General features: G+C 41.0%; 1 protein-coding gene across 3 annotated transcripts in view; it reads right to left on the bottom strand.

Annotated features, from left to right (window-relative positions):
- The window catches only part of LOC124002179 (furin-like), a 188,652-nt gene that overhangs the window by 141,183 nt on the left and 20,392 nt on the right, over window positions 1–27,077 (bottom strand). For all 3 annotated transcript variants that reach the window (XM_046309524.1, XM_046309517.1, XM_046309532.1), the window contains one exon: window positions 16,587–16,899. In XM_046309524.1, coding sequence (XP_046165480.1) covers window positions 16,587–16,775 — 189 coding nt within the window. In that variant the 5' untranslated portion in view covers window positions 16,776–16,899. The remainder of the gene's footprint in view (window positions 1–16,586; window positions 16,900–27,077) is intronic.

Genomic DNA, 27,077 nt, shown 5'->3' with positions numbered 1-27,077 from the left:
GGTAGCCTAGTGGTTAGAGCGTTGGACTAGTAACCGAAAGGTTAAGAAAATCTGCCGTTCTACCCCTGAACAAAGCAGTTAACCCACTGTTCCTAGGCTGTCATTGAAAATAAGAATTTGTTCTTAACTGACTTGCCTAGTTAAATAATAATTCAAATAACATACACACTTACACAGCATCCCCACATACAGACACACACACAGCCTAAAAGGTGCTTACAGACCGGCTGCGTTAAACGGAAATTAAACCGCAGAAACATCTTCCACCATGTCAAGAGACCAGCGGTCCTGGTTGTTGCCAGCTCATTGTCATTAAAACATTGTTTGACAACATGAACTCTGCTCATTCGTCAACCATGCGCGGCGGCCGCTCAAGATTTCAGCTATTTTCATGCTTTAGTGCTGAGCCAGCGGCTCCGTACACGGGAGCGAGCACCACTAACACAAACGATTGCAAAAGTGCTTGCGTTTGGCCACCCTACTCCCATTGAAGTCTGAAACCTTCACCGCGACCTGTCTTTAAGCGCCTTAACAGACACACACTTCTCACCAAGTCTGAACTGTAACACAGAAGGCTACACTAGTCTAATAACATAGCTTACTAAAGTAGGCCTTCACCTGAGTTGGGTTACATTGTTATTTTTGGTGTTGATGAGATAGGTCTAGTGATGGGAGGATAAACTACACATTCCAGCAAACGATAAGGCTCAGAAGAGACAGCTGAAAAGAAAGATAGCCCCATCTATAATTAGGGCTGTTGCGGTTACTCTATTACAGCCACACCAGCGGTCACGAGTTATGAAGGCAAGTCAAATTCCACATGACCGTCTAATCACTGTAATTATGCTTCTCCAAGCTCTGATGCTGCTTATGGTCATTAGTAGTCTACCAAACTTGCTATCTGCCTGGTACTCAGCACTCTATTGACCCTCTAATATCAATGCAAATGTCATCGAAAATCAAATCAAACACTTCATGAGAGGCCAAGAGCTTATGTTGCGCAACATTTCTATAGGCTATGCAATTGCGTGAGAAAACAGATTGATGATACATCTATTTAAAAGAGGAGGATCCCATCAGTTTTCTATCGGCTAGGCCTACTATATTTATTTATCAACTTTCCTAATATCAAGCACATTGCTTCTCTTTACAACAGGAGTATTAGCCTATCACTTGTGAATTATATATTATAACTTCTGAATGATGCCCAGCATAAGAAACAGCCTTTTTTTGTGAATGTTTTTAATCAAAGTCGCACACCTCATGCAGCCTAGCCCATAGGCCTATATTTTTTGATAAGGTTTGTACCACAACTAAAGTGGACAAAAAACATTTTAAAAAACATAAGCATATTAATCCGCTTTACAAGGGGTTTAGAGCCTAACTGGCATACATAAGCAGCGCATGATTTTAAAATTTAAGGAAGATAATTTTCACCCAAAAAGTGCTCCCGCTCCCCCTCTCTGGCGCTCGAGGTCGCCAGGCTGCTCATCATTACGCACACCTGTCACCATCGTTACGCGCAACAGCCCATCATCGGACTTGGATTTCATCACCTCATTGACTGCCTCCCCTCTATTTGTCACTTCCTCAGTTTCATTCCCGTGTCTGCATTGATGCTGTTTTGTTTCTCTTGTTCAGACGCTGTTTCTTGTTTAGTTTCATGTCTATTTATGATTAAATCCTCACCTGTACTTGCATCCTGTCTCCCAGCATCTGTGGTTACGTAACCGTTACACCTTTAGAATAAAAGCATTACATGCATAATCGCCTTTGTGGTCACTTTTGATAATGGTGTTTTCCCACTAATGGAATATTCCAGTTCATAGCCTACTGCCATGTGTGCATTACTGTGCGTATAATGTGAAGAAATAATTATATAAAATAAAATATCCATATTAAACACAAAGGTTTACTTCTCCATGTGCTGTTGTCTCCTCATCAGGGTCTATATAGACTGTTTATCAACATTTTAAGCTAAACTGTTCTGTCAGACTCGTTGCTTAAAAATGTTTATGTTCGTGGTTGTATTAATTTGGGATCTATTGTATCCCACAACTGTCCCAGACTATATTTGGAATATTTATTTCTCGCACAGAATAGGTCGACTTTTGTATTATGTGGGATAGTAGATTGACATATGCTAGTGCTTTTGCTGTTCGTTAGGTCTACTCATCTTGTAGGCTGATGAAAAGTAAATGTGGACATTTCTTTCAATATCTTATATGTGCCCTGGAATTGGTTAAGGACACGTGCAGTTGGGTCCCCAATGTGTCTGTCTTCACTTGTAGCCTGTGATAAAGACCCAATCACGTGATGGAGTGCGAGCAGCACTCAGGGAGTAGGGCACAACAAAGGCATGGATTTTTTTATGGTGCATTACAGCCACAAAGGGGAGGCCGCTGTGAAACTCAATGTATTATCAAGTTCTTGTCAAATTGTGAATGAGAGACTAATGAAGAATGTCCAGCCTGTGCAAAAAACTAAGCAAAGCTCATGCCTTTTATTCGAATCATCATTAGAGTCGCATCATACAGCTGTAAAATGTTTAAAAATCTAAACAAACGTTTTTAGAACAACTAAAGTTACATTAATAACTCTAAGTTAGGCATATAGGAGTACCTATTTCTTTGTTAACTCTCAAATAATTTGGAGAAAATTCTAAGCAAATCGTGTCTGCTCAATGAACTAGTGTAGCCCATAGCCATTTGCGTCAGGCAGTCCCACACACTAGCAAGCTAGCACTCATCATGGAAATGGGGGTGGCGAAATGTGAATTTGGATCAATCCCTGACAACACATACATCAAAATGAAGCTACAAGGCTCTACTTTGTAACTTGCTATGTTTTTTTGTGTCTCTGAGAACATAATTGACATAGTTGGAAAAAAAACGTTTGACCTTATATTTCAGGCCAAGGACGTCCGATGACCCTCAGGACATTCCAATACTTCTTAGCAATACCAATTCATATTGATCTTACTCTGGTAGGTTGAGTAAGAGCAAATATAAACACACCGATTTTGCTGATTTCACAAAAGGTCTGTACCACATATTTGAACGTTCAAACACGGCACTTGCTTTATATTTGGGATCATTTTGAGTAAATATCATAATGTACAGTATTTTAGATTTTTAGACATAGGTAACAACTGCCATATTCATGTGATTTATGATGTATTTTGACAACCACATTATTGACATTTAGTGAAAATGCATTTGTTTCTTAGCATCACCTAACACAGCTATGGGTACACTTGCAATTGGCCGCTAGTCCACACATTATGCAATCATTGACATTCTATTTCTATGGCAGCACATGTAGTCAGGAGCAAAGGAGAGGAGAAAAACTATTATTTTTTATTTATTTAAATGCTGTTATTTGGCTGTTACTGTCATTCAAAATTACCTAAGGAGAAAAGTATAAAACAGGAGGTATAGAGAATGGAAGGAAGAAGATAAAAGTAAGACGAGAGGTGTGAGTGAACAACACTAGCAGGAAGGAGTTGGATGTGTTCCAATCTGCCATGTGGCCTGGGATCCACAGAGACTCACTGTTCCTATCACAAAGGCAGATGCAGGGTGTGTACTGGAAGGGAGCTGCAACAAAACAGACCTCCTCCCTCATGGGCAGACTATATTGGAGCATAAGGTCTGATAGCAACAGGCTCGGAGACCGTTTCTATCGACAAGCCATCAGACTGCTGAACATTTGAACTGGACTGACCACCTGCAATGACTCTCCGCACCTTAGGCACTCATTCACGCCCATACACATCACAACTGCTACTACCAGACTCTTAATATTATTAAATACTGAACAATTTAAATACTTGCTCCCCCAAAACACGTGTAAATATTGGACTATAAATTGCTTTCCTGTATTATACTTATGCTAAAATGCTAATTATGTTTTATTGGTGAACGTCCAGTCACTGGAGAACAAACTGGATGAGCTCCATTCGAGACTATCAACAGGACCTAAAAAAATTGTAATATTCTATGTTTCTCAGAGTCATGGTTGAATGAGGACATTGATAATATACACTGAGTGTACAAAACACCTTCTTAATATTAAGTTGAACCCTCCCGAAAGTGTTCCACAGGGAAGGTGGTCCATGTTGACTGCAATGCATCCTCCAGTTGTGTAAAGTTGGCTGGATGTCTTTTGGGTGGTGGACCATTCTTGATACACATGGGAAACTGAGCATGAAAAACCCAGCAGCGTTGCCGTTTTTGACACAAACTGGTGCCCCTGGCACCTACTACCATACTTTGTTCAACTTAAATATTTTCCTTCTTTAACTTGTCTCTTCCCCTTCATCTACACTGATTTGAAGTGGATTTAAAAAAAAAAAAAAAAAAAAAAAAAAATATGCCATTTAGCAGACGCTTTTATCCAAAGCGACTTACAGTCATGTGTGCATACATTCTACGTATGGGTGGTCCCGGGGATCGAACCCACTACCCTGGCGTTACAAGCGCCATGCTCTACCAACTGAGCTACACAGGACCACCATTTAACAAGTGACATCAATAGCCTTCACCTGGTCAGTACCTCATGGAAAGAGCAGGTGTGCCTAATGTTTTCTACACTCAGGGTGGATGCTGCAGAAATGTGCTTTTTATGTCATTTAATACATTAACCTATTTAGCTGTAATGAATAATAAATCATAGATCTAATGAATAATTTGACCCAATATTATGGCCATCAGATGAGCAAATTAACCCTAATATGCATCAAATATTATTTTAAAACAGTTTAGATGATATGGACAATTTCTTGATATTCTTCTGTTATTTAATATGCAGTTTTATTTATTTTTTATAACTTGAATATACACTGAAAGAAGATAGCGCCGACAGATAGGGCAGCCGTGCTTCTAGCTCCTAAGCAACTTGGCAGTATTTCATTTTTTTGTGCGTTATTTCTTCAATTATTAGCCTAGAATTTATATTACATACAACCGGAAACAGACCTCATCTCATATCTATATACTGTATTTTATTCTATTCTACTGTATTTTAGTCAATGCAGCTCCGACATTTGCCTGTCCAAATATTTATATATTCTTGGTTTAATTCCTTTACTTTAGATGTGTGTATATTGTTGTGAAATTGTTAGATATTACTTGTTAGATATTACTGCATTGTTGGAGCGAGAAACACAACCCGCAATAGCATCTGCATCACGTGTATGTGACCAATAAAATTAGATATGAACAAAAATATAAACGCAACATGCAACGATTTCAAAGATTTGACTGAGTTGCAGTTCATATAAGGAAATCAGTCAATTGAAGTCAATAAATTAGGCCCTAATCCATGGAGTTCACATGACTGGGCAGGGGTGTAGCCATGAGTGGGCCTGGGAGGGCATAGGCTCACCCATTTGGCAGCCAGGCCCGCCCACTGGGGAGCCAGGCCCAGCCAATCAGAATGAGTTTTTCCCCACTAAAGAGCTTTATTACAGACAGAAATACTCCTCAGCATTCCCCCCCCGCCCCCTCTTCAGATGATCCCACAGTTGAAGAAGCTGGATTTTAAGGCCTGAGCAGGCGTGATTACATGTGGTCTGCATTTGTGAGGCCGGTAAGACGTTCTGCAAAATTCTCTAAAAATGACGTAGGAGGCGGCTTATGGAAGAGAAATTAACATTAAATGATCCGGTAACAGCTCTGGTGGACATTCTTGCAGTCAGCATGACAATTTCACACTCCCTCAAAACTTGAGACATCTATGCCATTGTGTATAGGTACAAAACTGCACATTTTAAAGTGGCCGATTTGTCCACAGCACAACGTGCACCTGTGTAATGATCATGCTGTTTAATCAGCTTCTTGATATACCACACCTGTTAGGTGGATGGATTATCTTAGAAAAGTAGAAATGCTAACTAACAAGGATATAAATAACTTATATTTACTTTATGTTCGTATTGTTATCTTTTTATTATTTCTTATTGTTGTTGCATTGTCGTAAAGTAAGCATTTAGTTGGAGTGTATACCATGTGTATCCTGTACATACAGACTAATTAAACATGAAACTGGGCCCAATCTGCTGATAATAACCTGCTGGCTGGCAACCTTCTCCATGGCAACAACGGGGTTGTGGTGGCAGAGCAGCACTGTGCTCTGTGGCGCGAACAGGGTGCCAGGAGGCGGCTAATCGCCTGGGTTTTTGTCTACTCTATCTATGGCCATGAGAAGGAGGAGAGGAGATGTAGTTTACACCAATGAGAGTGAGAGAGAGAAAGAGACTAGAAACAGTGGGAAGTGGGAGGGCAGAGGGGATGGATGAAAAAAACAAAGATGACGGAGATTGAGGGCGGAATAAAAAAGTGATGTTATATATAAGCTACACAATATAAACTACCTCATGAAAGACTGCAGGAATTATGATTCAATATTACTTTTTCAAACTCTCTGTTTTTAGCTGACGGCCTTTATAGTTTATCTGTTGAGAGGAACTGAAGACATGCTCCTTTTCTTCCTCTAACAATCCACAGGGATTAGAAAACTGCTCGAATGTCAGGTGCTAATGGCAGTGTCTGCTTAATGCAGCACCATAATGTTCTTCTGTGCTGGGTTTGTGGGTTTGCGTGTCTGTCTAAATGTGTAGGTACATTATTAAAGTGTGTGAGTTTGTGTGTGTGTGTGAGAGACGGTGGCATTGAAGCCACTCTCCACTGAGCAAGTTGAGTCACCTCTCACAGAACAATGAACCTGACTGGCTCACGCTGCAAAAAGATCTCATAGTTTCCCTTCGAAATTCTATGCATTATGGATGAACTTCTATTTTTGACACATTCATTCTGTGTGTTTACAGGGTTAATTCTGCATGGTTGCAGGATTAAAACAGAAACAACTCTAAAGGTTAACAGTTTAGGCATTAGTTCCCGAGTGTTAAGGGTATGGTTTGGGGAAGGCTATGGTTTGGGAAAGGCTTAAAACCAAATAATTAAAAACGACAGGCTATTACCATCAGGTATCATCAGTATTCTCATGGCTTGCTAAAACATTGTGAACTGCCATAGTGGTCTGAGCAACGCGTTTCGGCTCCAAGCACCATGAGTTCGCACAGAGTTCTCGGCAATCTTTTTTGGTGAGCGCTGAGGAAGGCATATATCGACGTTCTCGGGACCTTTACAAACAACCAAAATCTATTTCTTGTGATCAGGCTGCAAAAGGAACACTGCATGACATTTAAACATAGACACACACACACACACACACACACACACACACACACACACACACACACACACACACACACACACACACACACACACACACACACACACACACACACACACACACACACACACACACACACACACACACACACACACACACACACACACACACACACACACAGAAATGAATGTGTCCTAACAATAAAGAATTTAGCACAACACTGAAGGGAATAATCAGTTACATGATGATGATATCACCTCAGCGATAAATATCTCATGACTTCCCGAATACACACACCCTCTGCCAGCTCTCTGTGTGTGTGGCTGGCAAGGATGTCACCAGGACTTGGCTTTCTGGGTTTTAACCAGGAATGATTTTGGGTCAGCCCTGAATATTTTGCGCTGCTGCGGAAAAAAAATGTACTCAACTGAATGCGCAGCTTAGTTCGTAGAAGTCATCCAACCTTATAAGTGAGAGCACTCCGCCACTTCTCAGAATGGTGCGATGTCTCAAGATCACTTAATGACTAATTAGTGTTCTACATAAACGACTGAATATAATAGCATAGATAATGTTAGGCTACTGTTAGACCAAAAACATATCATACTTTCTTATGACAATTTAGGATGATTGTGCAGAGATGTAAAAAATTGTGTGCAGTAATCAACAGCACGCAAAATATGCTTTGATTGAAACAAAATACAGGTGGCTGTGTTTAACTCCATCTGCTCAAGAAATTGATTAAACAGTAGTTAAGCTACTTAGCCTACTTCATCCAAGAAGATTGAAATGCATATTCCAATTAAACCGATTGGGATCAAATGGTTGCCATGCATGCAGCATGGACGTTTCACCCAGAAAACATAAGAAGTATCGTTTAGGTTATCCCAAAAAATAGCACTACACCACTGGTTATAATTCATGAAAAGCACTTGCCGTGTGTGGTCAACTGATCATTTCAGCAGCGTTTTCATTGGGACAGCGTCATTGCGTTACTTTTAGACAAGCATGGGAACTCATCTTGATAAATCAATCAATGTCAGATTTCTGTTTTCACTGAATCTCCGTTTGGCTATTTGGTTACAATTCGGCTGGGAAATGTGAGTGCTCATGATCTAGCTAAATTGAAGTGAGTGCCTATAGCCTACCTGATGAGCTTCTCTGATGTTTTCCAGATCTTTCCAATACTTTTTTGATGCATTTTAGCCACTTAGCCTACTGATGCAAATACAAAATTGTGCGTTACTCGCTGATAGATGATTTTATATATTATTGTAACAGTTGGCCTACCTAAGCAATAAAGCCACATTGGATTACTGACCTCAATCCATGGAAGGGGTGCTGGAAGTGCTGCAGATACATTTTAATAAATGTGCCAAATGTAATTACTCGTGTCTGTACAGAAATAACTCAAATCAACTTATTTAAAACATTTTTGCTGTGGATTGTGTTTTGGCACAAGCACATGGGTCTACAGTCGGAATCTCGCAATTGAGCAGCCCATGGCAAATATCAAACAGCTGAGTGTTGAGTTGTGGCTGTTAATATGGCTGTTAATGAACAGCAGGCAAAAGCTACAATATCTTTCGCAATATTTTAAAACACAATTGAGTGAAAAAACTATTTGGATAAGTGAGTGCCGCTGGAAAGTTGGTGGACTATACTTTTCTCCTCATATTGTAGACTTAAAATGTATGTATCCATTTTTTTTCATTGGCCTACACTATTGATTGCATTTAGGACATGGGTTCTTCGTTTTATTGATCTCAGTGTGTCAATGTCTTTTTTAAAACCTTTTATTTAACTAGGCAAGTCAGTTAAGAACAAATTCTTATTTACAATGACGGCCTACACCGGCCTAACCTGAACGACACTGGGCCAATTGTGCGCCGCCCTATGGAACTCTCAATCATGGCTGGTTGTGATACAGCTTGGATTTGAACCAGGGTGTCTGTAGTAGAGGTCGACCGATTAATCAGAATGGCCGATTAATTAGGGCCGATTTCAAGTTTTCATAACAATCAGAAATCGCTATTTTTGGGCGCCAATGTTTTGTTTTATTTTTTATACCTTTATTTAACTAGGCAAGTCAGTTAAGAACACATTCTTATTTTCAATGACGGCCTAGGAACTGTGGGTTAACTGCCTGGTTCAGGGGCAGAACGACAGATTTTCACCTTGTCAGCTCGGGCGATCCAATCTTGCAACCTTACAGTTAACGAGTCCAACGCAATAACAACCAGCCTCTCTCTCATTGCATCCCACAAGGAGATTGCCTGTTACGCGAATGCAGTAAACCAAGGTAAGATGCTAGCTAGCATTAAACTTATCTTATAAAAAACAATCAATCATAATCACAAGTTAACTACACATGGTTGATGATATTACTAGATATTATCTAGCGTGTCCTGCGTTGCATATAATCTGACTGAGCATACAAGTATCTGACTGAGCGGTGGTAGGCAGAAGCAGGCGAGTAAACATTCATTCAAACAGCACTTTTGTGGGTTTTGCCAGCAGCTCTTCGTTGTGCGTCAAGCATTGCGCTGTTTATGGCTTCAAGCCTATAAACTCCCGAGATGAGGCTGGTGTAACCGAAGTGAAATGGCTAGCTAGAGGGACGGAAGCTATACTGTTACACTGGCAATACTAAAGTGCCTATAAGAACATCCAATGGTCGAAGGTTAATGAAATACAAATGGTATAGAGGGAAATAGTCCTATAATTCCTATAATAACTACAACCTAAAACTCCTTACCTGGGAATATTTAAGACTCATGTTAAAAGGAACCACCAGCTTTCATATGTTCTCATGTTCTGAGCAAGGAACTGACACGTTAGCTTTCTTACATAGCACATATTGCACTTTTACTTTCTTCTCCAACACTTTGTTTTTGCATTATTTAAACCAAATTGAACATGTTTCATTATTTACTTGAGGCTAAATTGATTTGATTTATGTATTATATTAAGTTAAAATAAGTGTTCATTCAGTATTGTTGTAATTGTCATTATTACAAATAAAATACAAAATCGTCCGATTAATCGGTATAGGCTTTTTTGGTCCTACAATAATCGGTATCGACGTTGAAAAATCATAAATCGGTCGACCTCTAGTCTGTAGTAACGCCTCAAGCACTGAGGCCTTACACAGAACTCAAACCGGCTGCGTGCGTGCGCCATCGTGCATAAATGTATTTTGTCCCCCCACACCAAACACAATCATGACACGCAGGTTAAAATATCAAAACAAACTCTGAACCAATGACATTAATTTGGGGATAGGTCGAAAAGCATTACACATTTATGGCAATTTAGCTAGTTAGCTTGCACTTGCTAACTAATTTGTCCTATTTAGCTAGCTTGCTGTTGCTAGCTAATTTGTCCTGTGATATAAAAATTGAGTTGTTATTTTACCTGAAATGCACAAGGTCCTCTACTCCGACATAAAATGGTCAACCGAATCGTTTCTAGTCATCTCTCCTCCTAGGCTTTTTTCTTCTCTTGACTTTATATTGCGATCGGCATCTTTCATAAATTAGGTGCATTACCGCCACTGACCTTGTTCGTCTTTCAGTTACCCACGTGGGTATAACCAATGACGAGATGGCACGTGGGTATCTGCTTCTCTAAACCAATGAGCAGATGGGAGAGGCAGGAATTGCAGCGCGATCTACGTCACAAATAGAATTTACTTCTATTTTATCCCTTGGCAACGCAGATACTCGTTGGCGCGCGTGAGCAGTGTGGGTGCAATTATTGAATAATATAGATTTAAAAATGTATTTTGCAACTCTCGCGATGCAGTCAGCCTGTTAGACCGCTTCGCCACTCAGGAGTCCCGAGTATCCTGTATCCTGTCATTTTGGTTATTTGTGTGGTATTAAAACATTTTATTTTAATGTCTCCAGTCATGTAGAATTGCAGGAAATAATTTTAGAAAAGACAATTTATTGTTCTTCAGGGTTAAGGCCCGAATGTTATGAAACTCCAGTGACATCCCTGGTGGCTGGCCCTAGAGAACATCCACCACAAGAGAGAAAGGAAGTGAGAATGACTAAGCCATCATTCCCCCTGTTCACTCAACCATCCCCAGGCCACACATCCTTTATCTAACCCACCCATCTCCCCAAATAAAGCCACTGTGTAGCCGAGACATTGGAAGACTGCATTAGTTATGTTTATCTCCCTGCTGCCTCCTATCACCTACTCAGAGACAAAAGTCTGAAATACGGCTCATTATTCTCGTGCGGCTGGTACCTAAACGAAACAATGACTAAGGATGTACGCCTCCATAATCTCATTTCAGACAACTGTTTAAATGTTGCTTAGCAATCCTCCCCTCTGTCTCTTCCTCTCACTCTCAATCTCAGTCTTTAGCCACTGTTCATCCATTCTCTCCCACTCTTTTTCCCCTCGCCAAATCCTCCCACTCACTCTCCTGCCTTCATAATCTCTCCTCTTTCCTCTCAGTTCCGATCACTCGCTTCTCTCTAACTGGATCCTTTCATTTTAAACTTCTCCCCTACTATATTTATATCTAGCTTTCTGCCTCCCTATCTACAACAAATAATAACAATAATTCCCCCAATCCCTAAATGTCTTTGCTTCATGAAAGAAGCAGAGATGACAGAACTTTACCGATGTCAACTAGATTGAAGCATTCATTCTATTGATTTATGACATTCTGTGATACAGCCCAGGATCGAACCAGGGTCTGTAGTGACGGACATCTGGGCAAGAGGCATACCTATGTAAGAATGCTGTTCATTGACTATAGCTCAGCATTCAACACCATAGTACCCTCCAAGCTCATCATCAAGCTCGAGGCCCTGGGTCTGAACACCGCCCTGTGCAACTGGGTCCTAGACTTCCTGACAGGTTGCCCCCAGGTGGTGAAGGTAGGAAACAACACCTCCTCTTCGCTGATCCTCAACACTGGGGCCCCACAAGGGTGCATTCTCAGCCCCCTCCTGTACTCTTTGTTCACCCATGACTGTGTGGCAACACACGCCTTCAACTCAATCATAAAATTTGCAGATGACACAACAGTAGTAGGCTTGATTACCAACAATGATGAGACAGCCTACAGGGAGGAGGTGAGGGCTCTGGGAGTGCGCTGCCAGGAAAACAACCTCTCACTCAATGTCAACTAAACTAAGGAGATGATCGTGGACTTCAGGAAACAGCAGATGGAGCACCCCCCTATCCACATCGATGGGACCGCAGTGGAGAAGGTGGATAGCTTCAAGTTCCACAGCGTACACGTCACTGGCAAACTGAAATGGTCCACGCACACAGACAGTGTGGTGAAGTTGGCGCAACAGCGCCTCTTCAACCTCAGGAGGCTAAAGAAATTTGGCTTAACACCTAAAACGCTCACAAACTCTTACAGATACACAATTGAGAGCATCCTCTCGGGCTGTATCACCGCCTGGTAGGCAACTGCCTTCTGTAGCTCAGTTGGTAGAGCATGGCGCTTGTAACGCCAGGGTAGTGGGTTCGATTCCCGGGACCACCCATACGTAGAATGTATGCACACATGACTGTAAGTCGCTTTGGATAAAAGCGTCCGCTAAATGGCATATTTCTTTATTTCTTTCACTCCCCACAGCCGTAAAGCTCTCCAGAGGGTGGTGCGGTCTGCCCAACGCATTACCGGGGGAAAACTTCCCACCCTCCTGGACACCTACAGCACCCAATGCCATAGGAAGGCCAAAAATATCAGCAAGGACATCAACCACCTGAGCCACTGCCTGTTTACCCCGCTATCACCCAGAAGGCGAGATTAGTACAGGTGCATCAAAGCTGGGACCGAGAGACTGAAAAACAACTTCTACCTCAAGGCCATCAGACTGCTAAACAGTCATCACTAGCACATCAGAGGCAGCTGCCTATTTTAGGGATCACTGGCCACTTTAAGGAAATGAAACACGAGCCACTTTAATAATGTTTCCGTATCTAGCATTACTCATCTCATATGTATAAACTGTACTCTATACTATTCTATGGTATCTTAGTCACTTTAATTGTGTGTAGATATTGCGTCACCCATCTCATATGTATATACTGTCTTGTATTCTATATTACACCACTGACTGTTAAACAGCCATCTCCAGCACATCAGAGGCTGCTGCCTATAGACATAATATTAGGAATCACTGGCCACTTTAAGGAAATGAAACACTAGACACATTTATGTCTCCGTATCTTGCACTACTCATCTCATATGTATAAACTGTACTCTATACTATTCTATGGTATCTTAGTCACTTTAATTGTGTGTAGATATTGCATCACCCATCTCATATGTATATACTGTATTCTATACTACGCCACCGTATCTTAGTCCAATGCCACTCTGACATATACGTATATATATATTCTTAATCCATTCCTTACTTAGATTTATGTGTATTTGGGGTATATGTTGTAATATTACTTGTTAGATATTACTACACTGTCGGAGCTAGAAGCACAAGTACACCCGCAAAACACACTACACCCGCAATTACATCTGATAAACACGTGTATGTGACCAATACATTTGATTTGGTTTGGAGAAAAGAAGAGAAAAGGAGAGAACGGGAGAAGAGAATAGAGATGAATGAGAGTAGGGCTTTACTATGTAGCCTACTGTTTGTCTGTGGGATGTGAGCAGGACTCTGTACCATATGGCATCAGACATCCATCTCTGACAACCCGACCCATCTTCAAGGAGTCCTCTGTTCCCAAACCCACTGTTCAGCATGAGTGAGTAATGACAGAAAAAAACGCAGACGTATGTTTCCCCATTAAATTGATCTATCGGTTTTAGACTTACGAGTCCGAGCATATGGAGGGAGTGAGTGATGGGAGGGAAAGAGAAAAAGAGCAGAGAAGGACAATGCTTTGGGGAGCTTTTGAGAGAATAAACAGAGAGAGCAGAGGGAGATGAAATATATGTGTGCATAAGGAAAGAGTGAAAGTGGACGAGAGCGCAGAGTGAGATGACGAGACGGGGAGGATAGGGAGAGAGAGAAAAAGAGAGCGAGAGAAAGACTAAACTCATGACACATCACCAGAGGACAACGCCCGATACCAAGGTTAAAAAAGACAGGCCAATTTAGGTCCCCCAAAATAACAATCAACCCCTGCCAGTCCTTACAAGCCCTGGATCTCTGATTGGATAAGTCTCTGTCTGCCCTGTGCTTTACTGGCAGAGGCATACAGGTGTTTCAGGCTCGAAACTATGGCATCAACTGGGAATACTGGTGTGGTAGTGGGGCTACAAGGCTGTAGAGAGGGAAAAGACAGAAAAACCCACTTACTATTATTCCATTGTTCCTGTCTACCAGAAGTACCTTCATGATGTGTTCGTAACAAGCGATGAAGGTATAAACATATAACTATCTTCTGGGGGAAAGAATGTGTGAGACTGTGTGTGTGACTGTGTGTTTGGCATGCACATGTGCGTCAATCTGTGTGGAGCTTGATTGCTTGGCAGTCTCAAAGCAGAATAAGGCCTATTCAATAGAGCAAATAATGACTTGCATTCAAAGAGCCAATTATGAATAAAAGGTTATTTAAGGCACATTTTTCTAATGGCCTCCTCCCCCTCTCCCTCTCTCTCTGCAGCAGAATCCTTTCATAGCATCCCAACAGCAGTTCCTGCTAGATGAAATCAATAACCAAAGAACTCCAATCAAAGCCAGCTGAGAGCGAGAAACTACAGGACACAATCAGAGCCAAGGAGACAATTGAGTGGTGATGATGAGTGTGACAACGAGAGGCATCTCACAAATTCAAAATATCACATCTCATCCTACTACTTTATGACCGCCGTAGGATCTACTACTATAACGGGAGAAAAAACATCTGTGATGGAGCTCAAGACAGAAGCTGCATGGACAGCAACATAAAGAAAGCAGAAGATAAGCCTAAATTCAATTTGAAAACCGCTCTGAAAATCCTCTTTTTGTGGGGGATAGGGTGGAGGGAGGGTTGGTACTGTAGTTCAGAGCCTCCTACGCATGTATTCAATGCAGACAGTGAAGTCTCCTGTGGAGTGACTGGACCAGGGATTCCGTTCGCCGGTAATAGCCTGCTTTTGGCCTATACATTTGTTTTGAAATGTCAATAAATAAAACTGGCCAATTGTCCGGGAGAAGAAACAATCCCATTGCGAAATAATGCTTTTTAGCTGATTCATGAATGTAAAAGTCGAATGAAATACATTTGACTGGTCATGCTTATCGGTCTATATGTTAATTTGCGTAATTTATTTGAATGAAATTGTCGCATGTGTAGGCTACACTATATTCATTTATCACACGCTTACAGCATACAGATACAAAGCCTTTCAGACAGACAGTACGAGAGCTACTGCTGCAGCATCTCAAACAGCAACGGAAGGCAGGCTTCATCAGGACGTCACACACTACTTTGTAATGAGCTAGAGGCAGTAGGCTTTGCATTTTGAAAACATGTACTTCATTGTATCAAACTGAACATTTTAATACATATGAGACATATGAAACCCTGACACACACGGTATGGTATGCCCAAATTATCTATACTGAACAAAAATATAAATGCATCATGCAACAATTTCAGATTTGACTGAGTTACAGTTCATATAAGGAAATTAGTCAATTTAAATAAATGCATTATGCCCTAATCTATGGATTTCACATGACTGGGCAGGAGTTCACCCATGTGACTGAGTTTTTCCCCACAAAAGGGCTTTATTACAAACAGAAATACTCCTCAGTTTCATGAGCTGTCCAGGTGGCTGGTTTCAGACAATCCCGCAGGTGAAAAAGCCGGATGTGGGGGTCCTGGGTTAGTGTGGTTACATGTGCTCTGCGGTTGTGAGGCCGGTTGACAAAAGTGCACATATTAGAGTGGCCTTTTATTGTCACCAGCACAAGGTTCACCTGTGGAATGATGATGCTGTTTAATCAGCTTATTGATATGCCACATCTGCCAGGTAGATGGATTATCTTGGCAAAGGAAAAATGCTCACAAACAGAGATGTAAACGAATAAACCTTTGGTGCATATGGAACATTTTGGGGATATTTTATTTCAGCTTGTGAAATATGGGACCAACACTTGACATGTTGCGTTCATATTTTTGTTCTGTATAGAACCCATAGGAGGAGTGCAGGCTTTAGCTGACAGATAAACTCAGCAAGGGATGGAAGAGTCATGACATGCACTCTGACTCTCAACACGAGGGCTTATAGGCTGTCCTGTCTGTATATCTTGTTGCACATTAAAGCCTGTTGAGCAGGCTGTCACTGAAATAGAACAGAGTTTCAACTGACCACAGATGCAGGGCATAGAGAGATCATACACTCTGACTGACTAGAGGGGTTCCACAGGGTGCACTGCTGTGCTACTCACATTGCCATGGTTGATGAAGCCGTGTTTCCTGGCAATTCGGTCAGCCTCCTGCGGTCCCCCCTCTATGTGGACTGCCCAAGTGTTAGTGTAGACCTCCTCTCCAGCAGTCAGCTTAGGAGTCGACTCCAGTGCTGCGGACAGGAGGACCAGGAGAGTCCCAAGCTGCAGCAGGGCCAGCCTGGCATCCATGAAAAGGAGAACAGGGGCACTGGGCAGGGGAACTCCGTCCGTCTGTCTTTCTGGGGAGGAGAAGTGTCAATGCTCACCAGTAACAGCACTGGCCTCCCTCACAGCAGCCAAATAGAGAAGTGACCTAAAGAAAAAAAGAACAAAGTTATAAAACCACACATTGACTTGTAAACACATACATGCATGTATGCAGGAATGCACGCAAACACACACAGGTACTTGTTCATTCAGTGTGCAGTGCGCACAACCCCACATGCCACAGCACAGAGCAAAAATAAAAGACCACAGACCACAGCATGCATTCTGTAGAATGCATTCACTTTCTACCACCACAGTTTATTCTAGAGACACAGACAGACTTTCTCTAGCTGAAAGAGGCTACAACAGCATGAGAGACTGCCTCTTCAAAAGTGTTTGTGCTTCATGCTTTGAGCCGATCAGCAAAACACAAGGAATAACCCTAAAACAAGTAGAGCGGTAATTGAACAAGTTGGAGCGCAATCCATATGAAGGCGAAACAGGATCAAGAGAGTAGGGTTGCTTGCGAGAGAAGTCCTACTGTGCGAAGGCAGCTTGCATTGTTCTGGGCTTTTGACAGTCTGACTTCAATCTTAGTTGTGAGCCGTCATGTGGGGGAGAGCTAAGCTGTAATTTGTGCTGAGGCTGTGGTATCTAAAAACAGAGTGGGTAAAGCTCTGTCTGTCTCCCCTGAGAACACTCAGCCTTTCCATAGATGGGCTTTTCAGTTACACACAGACAGTACAGTAAGAATAGAGACTCAGGAAGCCCCCCAAGCATAACTTACGGTGATGATGCAGGTCAATTCCACGGTAACGGAATTACGCTACTCGATACACAATGGCTACTTAAAACTGTGGAGATACAAACTTTGGTAATGGAATTACGGTAAAATCTCCCTCACCATGTTTCCCAAAAAGTCTTAAATATCTGCTCCGAATTAAGATTCAAAGGTGCATATTGCAGAAAGAATGGGGTGTCAGCTATGATATGTCACATTGAGTTTGAAAATAATCTTTTTTGGTTATTGAACTACAGTAAGTGAAGTGGATTTACACCCGGTAACGGAATTACGGTAACAGAAATACATCAGGGACCCATGATGTAATTCTGTATTGTGGATATGAATGTCAATCTCCTTATGTTTCACAAGTTTGGACATCACAGCACAGCACAGTAGAGTACAGTGCAGAACAATACAAAACAGCAGTGTAGGGTGGAGTTTCAGTACAATATACAATATACTGATACCGATACGCATCGGTCCCCAAATCAAATGTTTAAGATAGGCCTGCATCGGTCCAAGGACCCCAAACCCGCATTGGTCAGAAAATCGATTCAAACGCTACGAATTGCATACTCATTTTTTCCCCCCTCAAATTAATTTCGATCTACCTTCCCGAAAATACCTAGTATTTTGTGACAACTGATGTGTTCTCTCCTTCAGTGTTGAACTAAGCATGTAACCGTATTGACAGTAATTGATCTACAAGTAATTTTGCATGCCGAACAACCCTAGGTAATATCAGTAGCTTAGTCAAACTGCGCAGTGTCCAGTGTCGCACACTGACCAATGCGAGATAGGCGGCTTGTTCCTGATCTTCTGCGTGGCACCTTCAGCATACCAAATGCTAAAGTGGCTTGCGCGATATTAGGTTGTCAAACAACTAATAAAGCCTATGTAATTTGCTAGGTTACTGTCATCTATAAGCTGTTTGTAAATTGTGTTTTACTGGAATAAAAGTAAGCTACCCGAGACACAACTCATCTGGCTATGAGCTACCTGCTGAACAGGTACAGTACTTGCTTGTAGTTTTCCTTTAAACAATCAGTGTACAGTATATGGTGATTTTTAGATATACAGGGTAAAGTTTCACATTACTAGCTCAAACACAATCTGTAAAATGACAAGCTAATTAGTGGGTGATGGTGATTTCAGAACCAAAGTGGGAGACAAATAACATAGGCCACATTGCCCGTGGTAGTGGGTTGGTAGATGCTTAGTCATTTCAGACTAGGTGCCTACATACAGTGGGGCAAAAAAGTATTTAGTCAGCCACCAATTGTGCAAGTTCTCCCATTTAAAAAGATGAGAGAGGCCTGTAATTTTCATCATAGGTACACTTCAACTATGACAGACAAAATGAGAAAAATAAATCCAGAAAATCACATTGTAGGATTTTTAATGAATTTATTTGCAAATTATGGTGGAAAATAAGTATTTGGTCACCTACAAACAAGCAAGATTTCTGGCTCTCACAGACCTGTAACTTCTTCTTTAAGAGGCTCCTCTGTCCTTCACTCGTTACCTGTATTAACGGCACCTGTTTGAACTTGTTATCAGCATAAAAGACACCTGTCCACAACCTCAAACAGTCACACTCCAAACTCCACTATGGCCAAGACCAAAGAGCTGTCAAAGGACACCAGAAACAAAATTGTAGACTTGCACCAGGCTGGGAAGACTGAATCTGCAATAGGTAAGCAGCTTGGTTTGAAGAAATCAACTGTGGGAGCAATTATTAGGAAATGGAAGACATACAAGACCACTGATAATATCCCTCGATCTGGGGCTCCACGCAAGATCTCACCCTGTGGGGTCAAAATGATCACAAGAACGGTGAGCAAAAATCCCAGAACCACACGGGGGGACCTAGTGAATGACCTGCAGAGAGCTGGGACCAAAGTAACAAAGCCTACCATCAGTAACACACTACGCCGCCAGGGACTCAAATCTTGCAGTGCCAGACGTGTCCCCATGCTTAAGCCAGTACATGTCCAGGCCCGTTTGAAGTTTGCTAGAGAGCATTTGGATGATCCAGAAGAAGATTGGAAGAATGTCATATGGTCAGATGAAACCAAAATATAACTTTTTGGTAAAAACTCACGTTTGGAGGACAAAGAATGCTGAGTTGCATCCAAAGAACATCATACCTACTGTGAAGTATGGGGTGGAACCATCATGCTTTGGGGCTGTTTTTCTGCAAAGGGACCAGGACGACTGATCCGTGTAAAGGAAAGAATAAATGGGGCCATGTATCGTGAGATTTTGAGTGAAAACCTCCTTCCATCAGCAAGGACATTGAAGATGAAACGTGGCTGGGTCAGCATGACAATGATCCCAAACACACCGCCTGGGCAACGAATGAGTGGCTTCGTAAGAAGCATTTCAAGGTCCTGGAGTGGCATAGCCAGTCTCCAGATCTCAACCCCATAGAAAATCTTTGGAGGGAGTTGAAAGTCCCTGTTGCCCAGCAACAGCCCCAAAACATCACTGCTCTGGAGGAGATCTGCATGGAGGAATGGGCCAAAATACCAGCAACAGTGTATGAAAACCTTGTGAAGACTTACAGAAAACGTTTGACCTCTGTCATTGCCAACAAGGGGTATATAACAAAGTATTGATATAAACTTTTGATTGACTTATTTTCCACCATAATTTGAAAACATAAAAATCCTACAATGTGTTTTTCTGGATTTTTTTCTCATTTTGTCTGTCATAGTTGAAGTGTACCTATGATGCAAATTACAGGCCTCTCATCTTTTTAAATGGGAGAACTTGCACAATTGGTGGCTGACTAAATAGTTTTTAGTCATGGGTCCTTTTGATGGAAATGCCCTACAGTCTTAGATGTCAATGTCTGCTCTGCGCTGACTCGACCACCCATTATTCAATAAGCTGAAGGCAATTTAACATGATCAGGCATAAGGTGGTAAAACATAGTTATTGATATCCCAGTCTCGCGGTGACCATTAAAATCTGAATCTGTCAAAAAACATTCCATAAAACATCTAGGACACAACGTTCCTTATCTTTAATTAGGAGGATCTATCTATCTTAGACAACAGAGGCAGAGGATAGGACTGAGTGGGAGAACATCACATCCAGTGTTTTCCTACAGACTAATTTTCAGCTAGCCACTTCATATTAACTAGACTACTTTTAATTTAAAAGCTTAAGTTCGCCAGCCCGACGAGCCCTTTCCTTCTAGAATGAACGATACGCATCTTCTAGCAATCTAATGATAGGCACCTGTCACTCACACTGCGAGTGATGACAGGTAAACACAGTATGTCTGTGTCAAATTTCTTTACACGGAGGAAGGAAAAAACATGATGCTTGTTAATTTGCACATCCCATGTAATGTAAGTGGTAACGATGAGTTGAAATCCACTTCGCCTAATTATTGTTTTCTGGCACACTCATTTTGTTTAGCCCGTTTCACATAGCCTATGTGCCACAGGCTATGTGGTTATATGTCCATGGTATTGCATTGGGACAAGTAAACCAAAGGATTTTCTAGGTTTCCTTTCCTCGGATGTTGGGGCTTGCCAGACAGTGACGCTAAAGTGAGTGACTCGTCTTATCAATCAGTGTAGTCTACCGAATCGTATCGGTGAGTTCATTAGGCTCCCTAATTTGCATAGGCTACTGGTAGATGTAGGCTTTTAGGCGTTTATCTGAAGATGAATAATGAAAACATCTGATGAAAATGGTGAATCATCACTGCAGCAATAGGTAGTGGAGAGCCTCATTCTGGTCCAATACACTATATACAAAAGTATGTGGACTCCCCTTCAAATTAGTGGATTCGGCTATTTCAGCCACACCAGTTGCTGACCGGTGAATAAAGCACGCAGCTATGCAATCTCCATAGACAAACATTGGCAGTAGAATGGCCCGAACGTCCAGGCGCAACAACGGCTCAGCTGCAAAGTGGTAGGGACCGCAGAGTGCTGAAGCTTGTAGTGTGTAAAATACGTCTGTCCTTGGTTGCAACACTCACCACCAAGTTCCAAACAGCTTCTGGAAGCAATGTCAGCACAAGAACTGTTAGTCGGAAGCTTCATGAAAGAGGTTTCCATGGCCGAGCAGCCAAGAGTCTGGAGCAGTGTAAACGCGTTCTCTGCAGTGATGAATCACGCTTCACCATCTGGCAGTGCGACGGACGAATTTGGCAGATGCCAGGAGGCTGTTATAGCAGCAAAGGGGGGGGGGACCAACTCCATATTAATGCCCATGATATTGGAATGAGATGTTCGGCAAGCAGGTGTCCACATAATGAAATACACTACATAACCAAAAGTAAGTTAGTTTACGCAAAGTTCCCTATGCTGGACAGAACGTGTTACTACATTACACAGACTAACATTTTCACCACACAAGAATTACAGGAAATACACATCCTTTTTACCTCAGATTCTTGATGTTAGTATTAAAGTGTATAGTTATTACAATCTCATGAAATAATTTGCTTAAAACAGATCAATATCTTTGAGTTAGTACCCGTGTTTGTCATACGTGGCAGTCCGTAGTGGGACTGTCCTTTTCAAACCACATGGCAAAAAGAAAAAATGTGGGCGCTCCTCTTTGGGTTCACATTGATTTGAGGGTTAAACTATCATTCTAATGAAAACCAACCCCTGTCACTACTTAGAAACAGATTTGAGGTAGTGATTTGTTTAAATTATTTAGTCAAAAAAAGTGTTGCTTCCTTTTCCGTATTGGCCATCTACCGGAAAGAAATCTCAGAGAGATATGTTGATAAATGGCTATGACAGGTTGTCATCTATCAACAGATATAGAGTGCATTTGGAAAGTATTCAGACCCCTTGACTTTTTCCACATTTTATTATGTTGCAGTCTTATTCTAAAATTGATTAAATTGTTATTTCCCTCAATCTATACACAATACCCCATAATGACAAAGCAAAAACAGATTTATTGACATTTTGCAAATGTATTAAAAAAAAACTAAAATAATACATTTACATAAGTATTCAGACCGTTTACTCAGTACTTTGTTGAAGCACATTTGGCAGCGATTACAGCCTCGAGTCTTGGGTATGACGCTATGGGACTTTCTCCCATTCTTCTCTGCAGATCCTCTCAAGCTCTGTCAGGTTTGATGGGGAGCATCACAGCTATTTCAGGTCTCTCCAGAGATGTTTGATCGGGTTCAAGTCCAGGCTCTGGCTGGGCCACTCAAGGACATTCAGAGACTTGACCCAAAGCCACTCCTGTGCTGTCTTGTCTGCTTAGGGTTGTTGTCCTGTTGGAAGGTGAACCTTCACCCAAGTCTGAGGTCCTGAGCACAGTGGAGCAGGTTTTCCTCAAGGATCTCTCAATACTTTGCTTTGCTTCATCTTTCCCTCGATTCTGACTAGTCTGCCTGTCCCAGTCGTTGAACAACATCTCCACAGCATGATGCTGCCACCATCATGCTTCACTGTAGGGATAGTGCCAGGTTTCCTCCAGATGTGACGCTTGGCATTCAGGCCAAAGAGTTCAATCTAGATTTCATCAGACCAGTGAATCTTGTTTCTCATGGTCTGAGAGTCCTTTAGGTGCCTTTTGGCCACTCCAGACAGACAATTCCTTTGACCTCATGGTTTGATTTTGCTCTGACATGCACTGTCAAATGTGGGACCTTATATAGACAGGTGTGTGCCTTTCCAAATCATGTCCAATCAATTGAATTTACCACCTGTGGACTACAAGGATGATCAATGGAAACAGGATGCACCGGAGTACAATTTCGAGTCTCATAGCAAAGGGTCTGAATACATATTGTAATTTAATACATGTGCAAAAATTTCAAAAAACTAGTTTTTTCGCTTTGTCATTAGGGGTTATTGTGTGTACATTGATGAGGATTTGTATTTATTTAATACATTTTAGAATAAGGCCGTAACGTCACAAAATGTGGAAAAAGGGTCTGAATACACTATATGCAGCATACCCAAGTTCATTTGGGGTTTGTCTGTTAGAAGAGCGCAAACGGTACATGTCGCCGCAGTTGTTATCCCAGTTCCATTGATTTCAATACAATATTGATGTGAGTGATTAATTTGCGCATACTATTGATTACAGTAGAATAAGCAAATCAATTCCAGTCTTGAGTGACCGCTTGGTAAATATTGGTGCGTGTGCAGTTTAAGGTACTAATTTAGCAAAATACAAGTAATCTGAACACAAGTGTGACGCTTGTGTGTAGGGAGCAAATGTTCTGTATTGGTCCTCAAAATATTAGGACTTATTTCAGCATAATGATTATGAATTTAGACATCTAAAACCAGTGTTTTGACACTCGCTGATAAATCAAAAAGCCATGACAACAGGACGCAACAACAGTATCACAAATATAGATGGCACTTTTAAGATTATTTTTCAACAGGATTCTATATCTGGTAAAAACTACTGAATGAACCTAGAAACAAACTATGATTTAACGATATGAGTGAATACGGGAAAATATGTTTGTCTTGGCCACTATGCTTACCAATAATATCATGCAATGATATCATTATTATTTGAATCAATCCAGTCGGTAGGCCTATTTGTTTTCACAAATTCTACATTACGTGTGCACAACAAAAATAATACTAAACAACAGCCTTTTGCTAGATGCAAACTTGAATTAAAGGGTAACTTCACCCAAAAATCGAAATAACCCAGACCTCAAAACTGGTCTCCTGATGTGGTTTAAGCATTGGTATGGACTTATAACATCCAATTGTGTTGTTTTTCTATTTAAAAAGTGTGACTTTGAGGGCGAGATCCTGAAAACAAATGGGGGGGACTAAAACCTGGAAAAACAAAACTGAGAAAACAGATTTTATAGGGCCCTTCCTCATTTTAAATTAATGTAGGCAATGTAAAATCTGAACAATATAATACTTAAAACTGATATAACCCTTTTATTAATTCAATTTCATGTATTTTCTAAATATCTTTTTAAATGTGGTGTCACGCCCTGGCCTTAGTATTCTGTGTTTTCTTGATTATGTTGGTTAGGCCAGGGTGTGACATGGGTGAATTATGTGTCTTGTTTTGTCTAAGGGTTTTGTAGTCTATGGGGTTGTGTTCAGTTGAGTGTTCTAGGTAAGTCTACGGTTGCCTGGAGTGGTTCTCAATCAGAGGCAGGTGTTTATCGTGGTCTCTGATTGGGAACCATATTTAGGCAGCCATATTCTTTAGGTATGTTGTGGGTGATTGTTCCTCTCTCTGTGTTTTGCACCAGTTAGGACTGTTTCGGTTTTTCCACGTTTTTTTATTTTGTATAGTGTTCACGTTTTCATCTTTCATTAATTAAAGATGTTTATAAATAACAACGCTGCATTTTGGTCCTCCTCTCCTTTCCAGGAAGAAAACCGTTACATGTGGGCTATTTATATACTTCATTTTTCTGTTTAATAAAATACATAATTTGAAGAACAAACATCTTTGGCAATGCATATTGTGCACTAAAACTGTAAATAAGATTTGAATCTCGAGAGGACAGGTTAAATGTTAAAGTTTTAATGTTCTCTTACTTTCAAAATAGTCGATCATATAGACTTAGATGATATCCAAAACAACTAACAATACATTAATTTTACAGTTTGTCATTTAAATTGCCTTTCTACACAATACCACAACAAATGTTAGAAAATCGATAAAGTATTCAATCATTTCACTGTGTATTTCAGATGGAATCAAGGCATTAGAATATACTGGAGGCCACAAAATAGACCCAAACCGGTATACCGGTATTGGCGATATGTCGCCCAGCCCTACTGTGGTTTAGCCTATTAGATCAGCCGGTAATAGCTCATGCGAACGCTAGCTAGGTACCGTCTGACATGATCCTATTTGGAAATTTAGAAACAATCTTTACAAGCCAGAATGTTGACTAAAATTACATTTGAACTTACTCTACTGGTTGTCTGAGTGGTTGGTCTCAACGACACTGGGAATTTGAGACAATCTGCATTTCTCAATATGCATACTACCGTGCTCCACACTCTCAGAGGAAGTTCCCTTAAGAAGGTTCGTGTGAGGATGAGTGTGGAGAATGCATAAAACATGACATTTGAGAAGCACTCGCACACCCCTACTGTATTACTTCACGCTGCACCTTTCCTTCAGTGAACCTTCTTCCAACTAGGACACTGGCAACGGAGACAAAACAAGATATACACAAAGTAAACATTTTTTCTTCATAACTATCATCTAGCTATATGTGAATCGTAGTAATCTAGCTAACCAGATAGTTTAACAGGCAAAAATGACTTAAAACGAATGTTATGCAAGGTAGATGCAAATTCTTTGTGGGTAGCTAGCAAGCTAACAATTCTTATCTGGCTAGATAACAGTAGTAGCTAGTCATTTAGCCCTATTGACTTACTATCGGCTTGCGATCTACACACACTACAGTGGGTATTGTAGCCAGGTAGAGTGTTGGGCCAGTAACCGAAAGGTTGTTCGATTGAATCCCTGAGCTGACAAGGTAAAAATCTGTCATTCTGCCCCTGAAAAAGGCAATTAACCCAGTGTTCCTAGGCCGTCATTGTAAATGAGAATTTGTTCTTAACTGACTTGCCTAGTTAAATAAAGTTTAAATAAAAAATGAACAAAAGATCTGTTTAAAACAGTCCTACCATAAGACATCCTAACTCTAGACTGAACCTCAAACTGTCCAAATGAGAGAGGACCATCTTAGTGCTCATCACTGGACTGAGAAGAGTGAGGCAAGCAGGAAAATGAAATGTCATTGCTGATCATTATCACCATCAGTGTTTGCTGAAACTGTTATAAAATGTAATTGATTTAGATACAGGTAACTGTCAAAATACTGGAAACACTTGAGTAAATGAGGGATAAAAAGTATATTGAAAGCAGGTGCTTCCACACAGGTGTGTTTCCTGAGTGGTGGTTCCTGGCTTAATTAAGATCCCATTATGTAGGGCCCTATGATATCCATCATGCGGACAGAATCTGGTAATAAAAAATGGAATCAACTGTAAAACGTGGAATATTGCAGAATTTTCCATAATTTGGATAAATTATTTCATAATTGTAAAATTACAGACGAGTAGGCCTAGAGAAATAATTCTGTTTTCAATTGGGGTGGGTCGTGGGTGGAACCCTTACGTCACCTCACAACTTGGCTGTCACTTTGAGAAACATGTCGAAGAGGCGCCAATTAGTTTTCAAAAACGAATCATTCGACCCTAACCCCTAAATGTAGAGCAATACCCAGTTGTTATTATGAGTCAGGCAATAAGCTGTTTTGCAAATTCTGTCAACATACTATTGATTGGACACGTAAAATTACGTGTGACAACCACTTAAAGTCTAAAGCCCATGTGAAGAACATGGAAAAGCACTGTGTTAGCCAGATCATACATCTTCAAACGACAATTACTATTGCAAGCGCATCAGCAGATTCAATACGATCATTTATTCAGGACTTTGTGGCTGTGTGCGCCGAGTCTGACATCCCCTTAGAAAAGCTAAGA

The sequence above is a fragment of the Oncorhynchus gorbuscha genome, linkage group LG02 (assembly GCF_021184085.1).
Source record: "Oncorhynchus gorbuscha isolate QuinsamMale2020 ecotype Even-year linkage group LG02, OgorEven_v1.0, whole genome shotgun sequence".
Taxonomy (NCBI): domain Eukaryota; kingdom Metazoa; phylum Chordata; class Actinopteri; order Salmoniformes; family Salmonidae; genus Oncorhynchus; species Oncorhynchus gorbuscha.
This window is presented reverse-complemented; position numbering and strand designations above follow the sequence as displayed.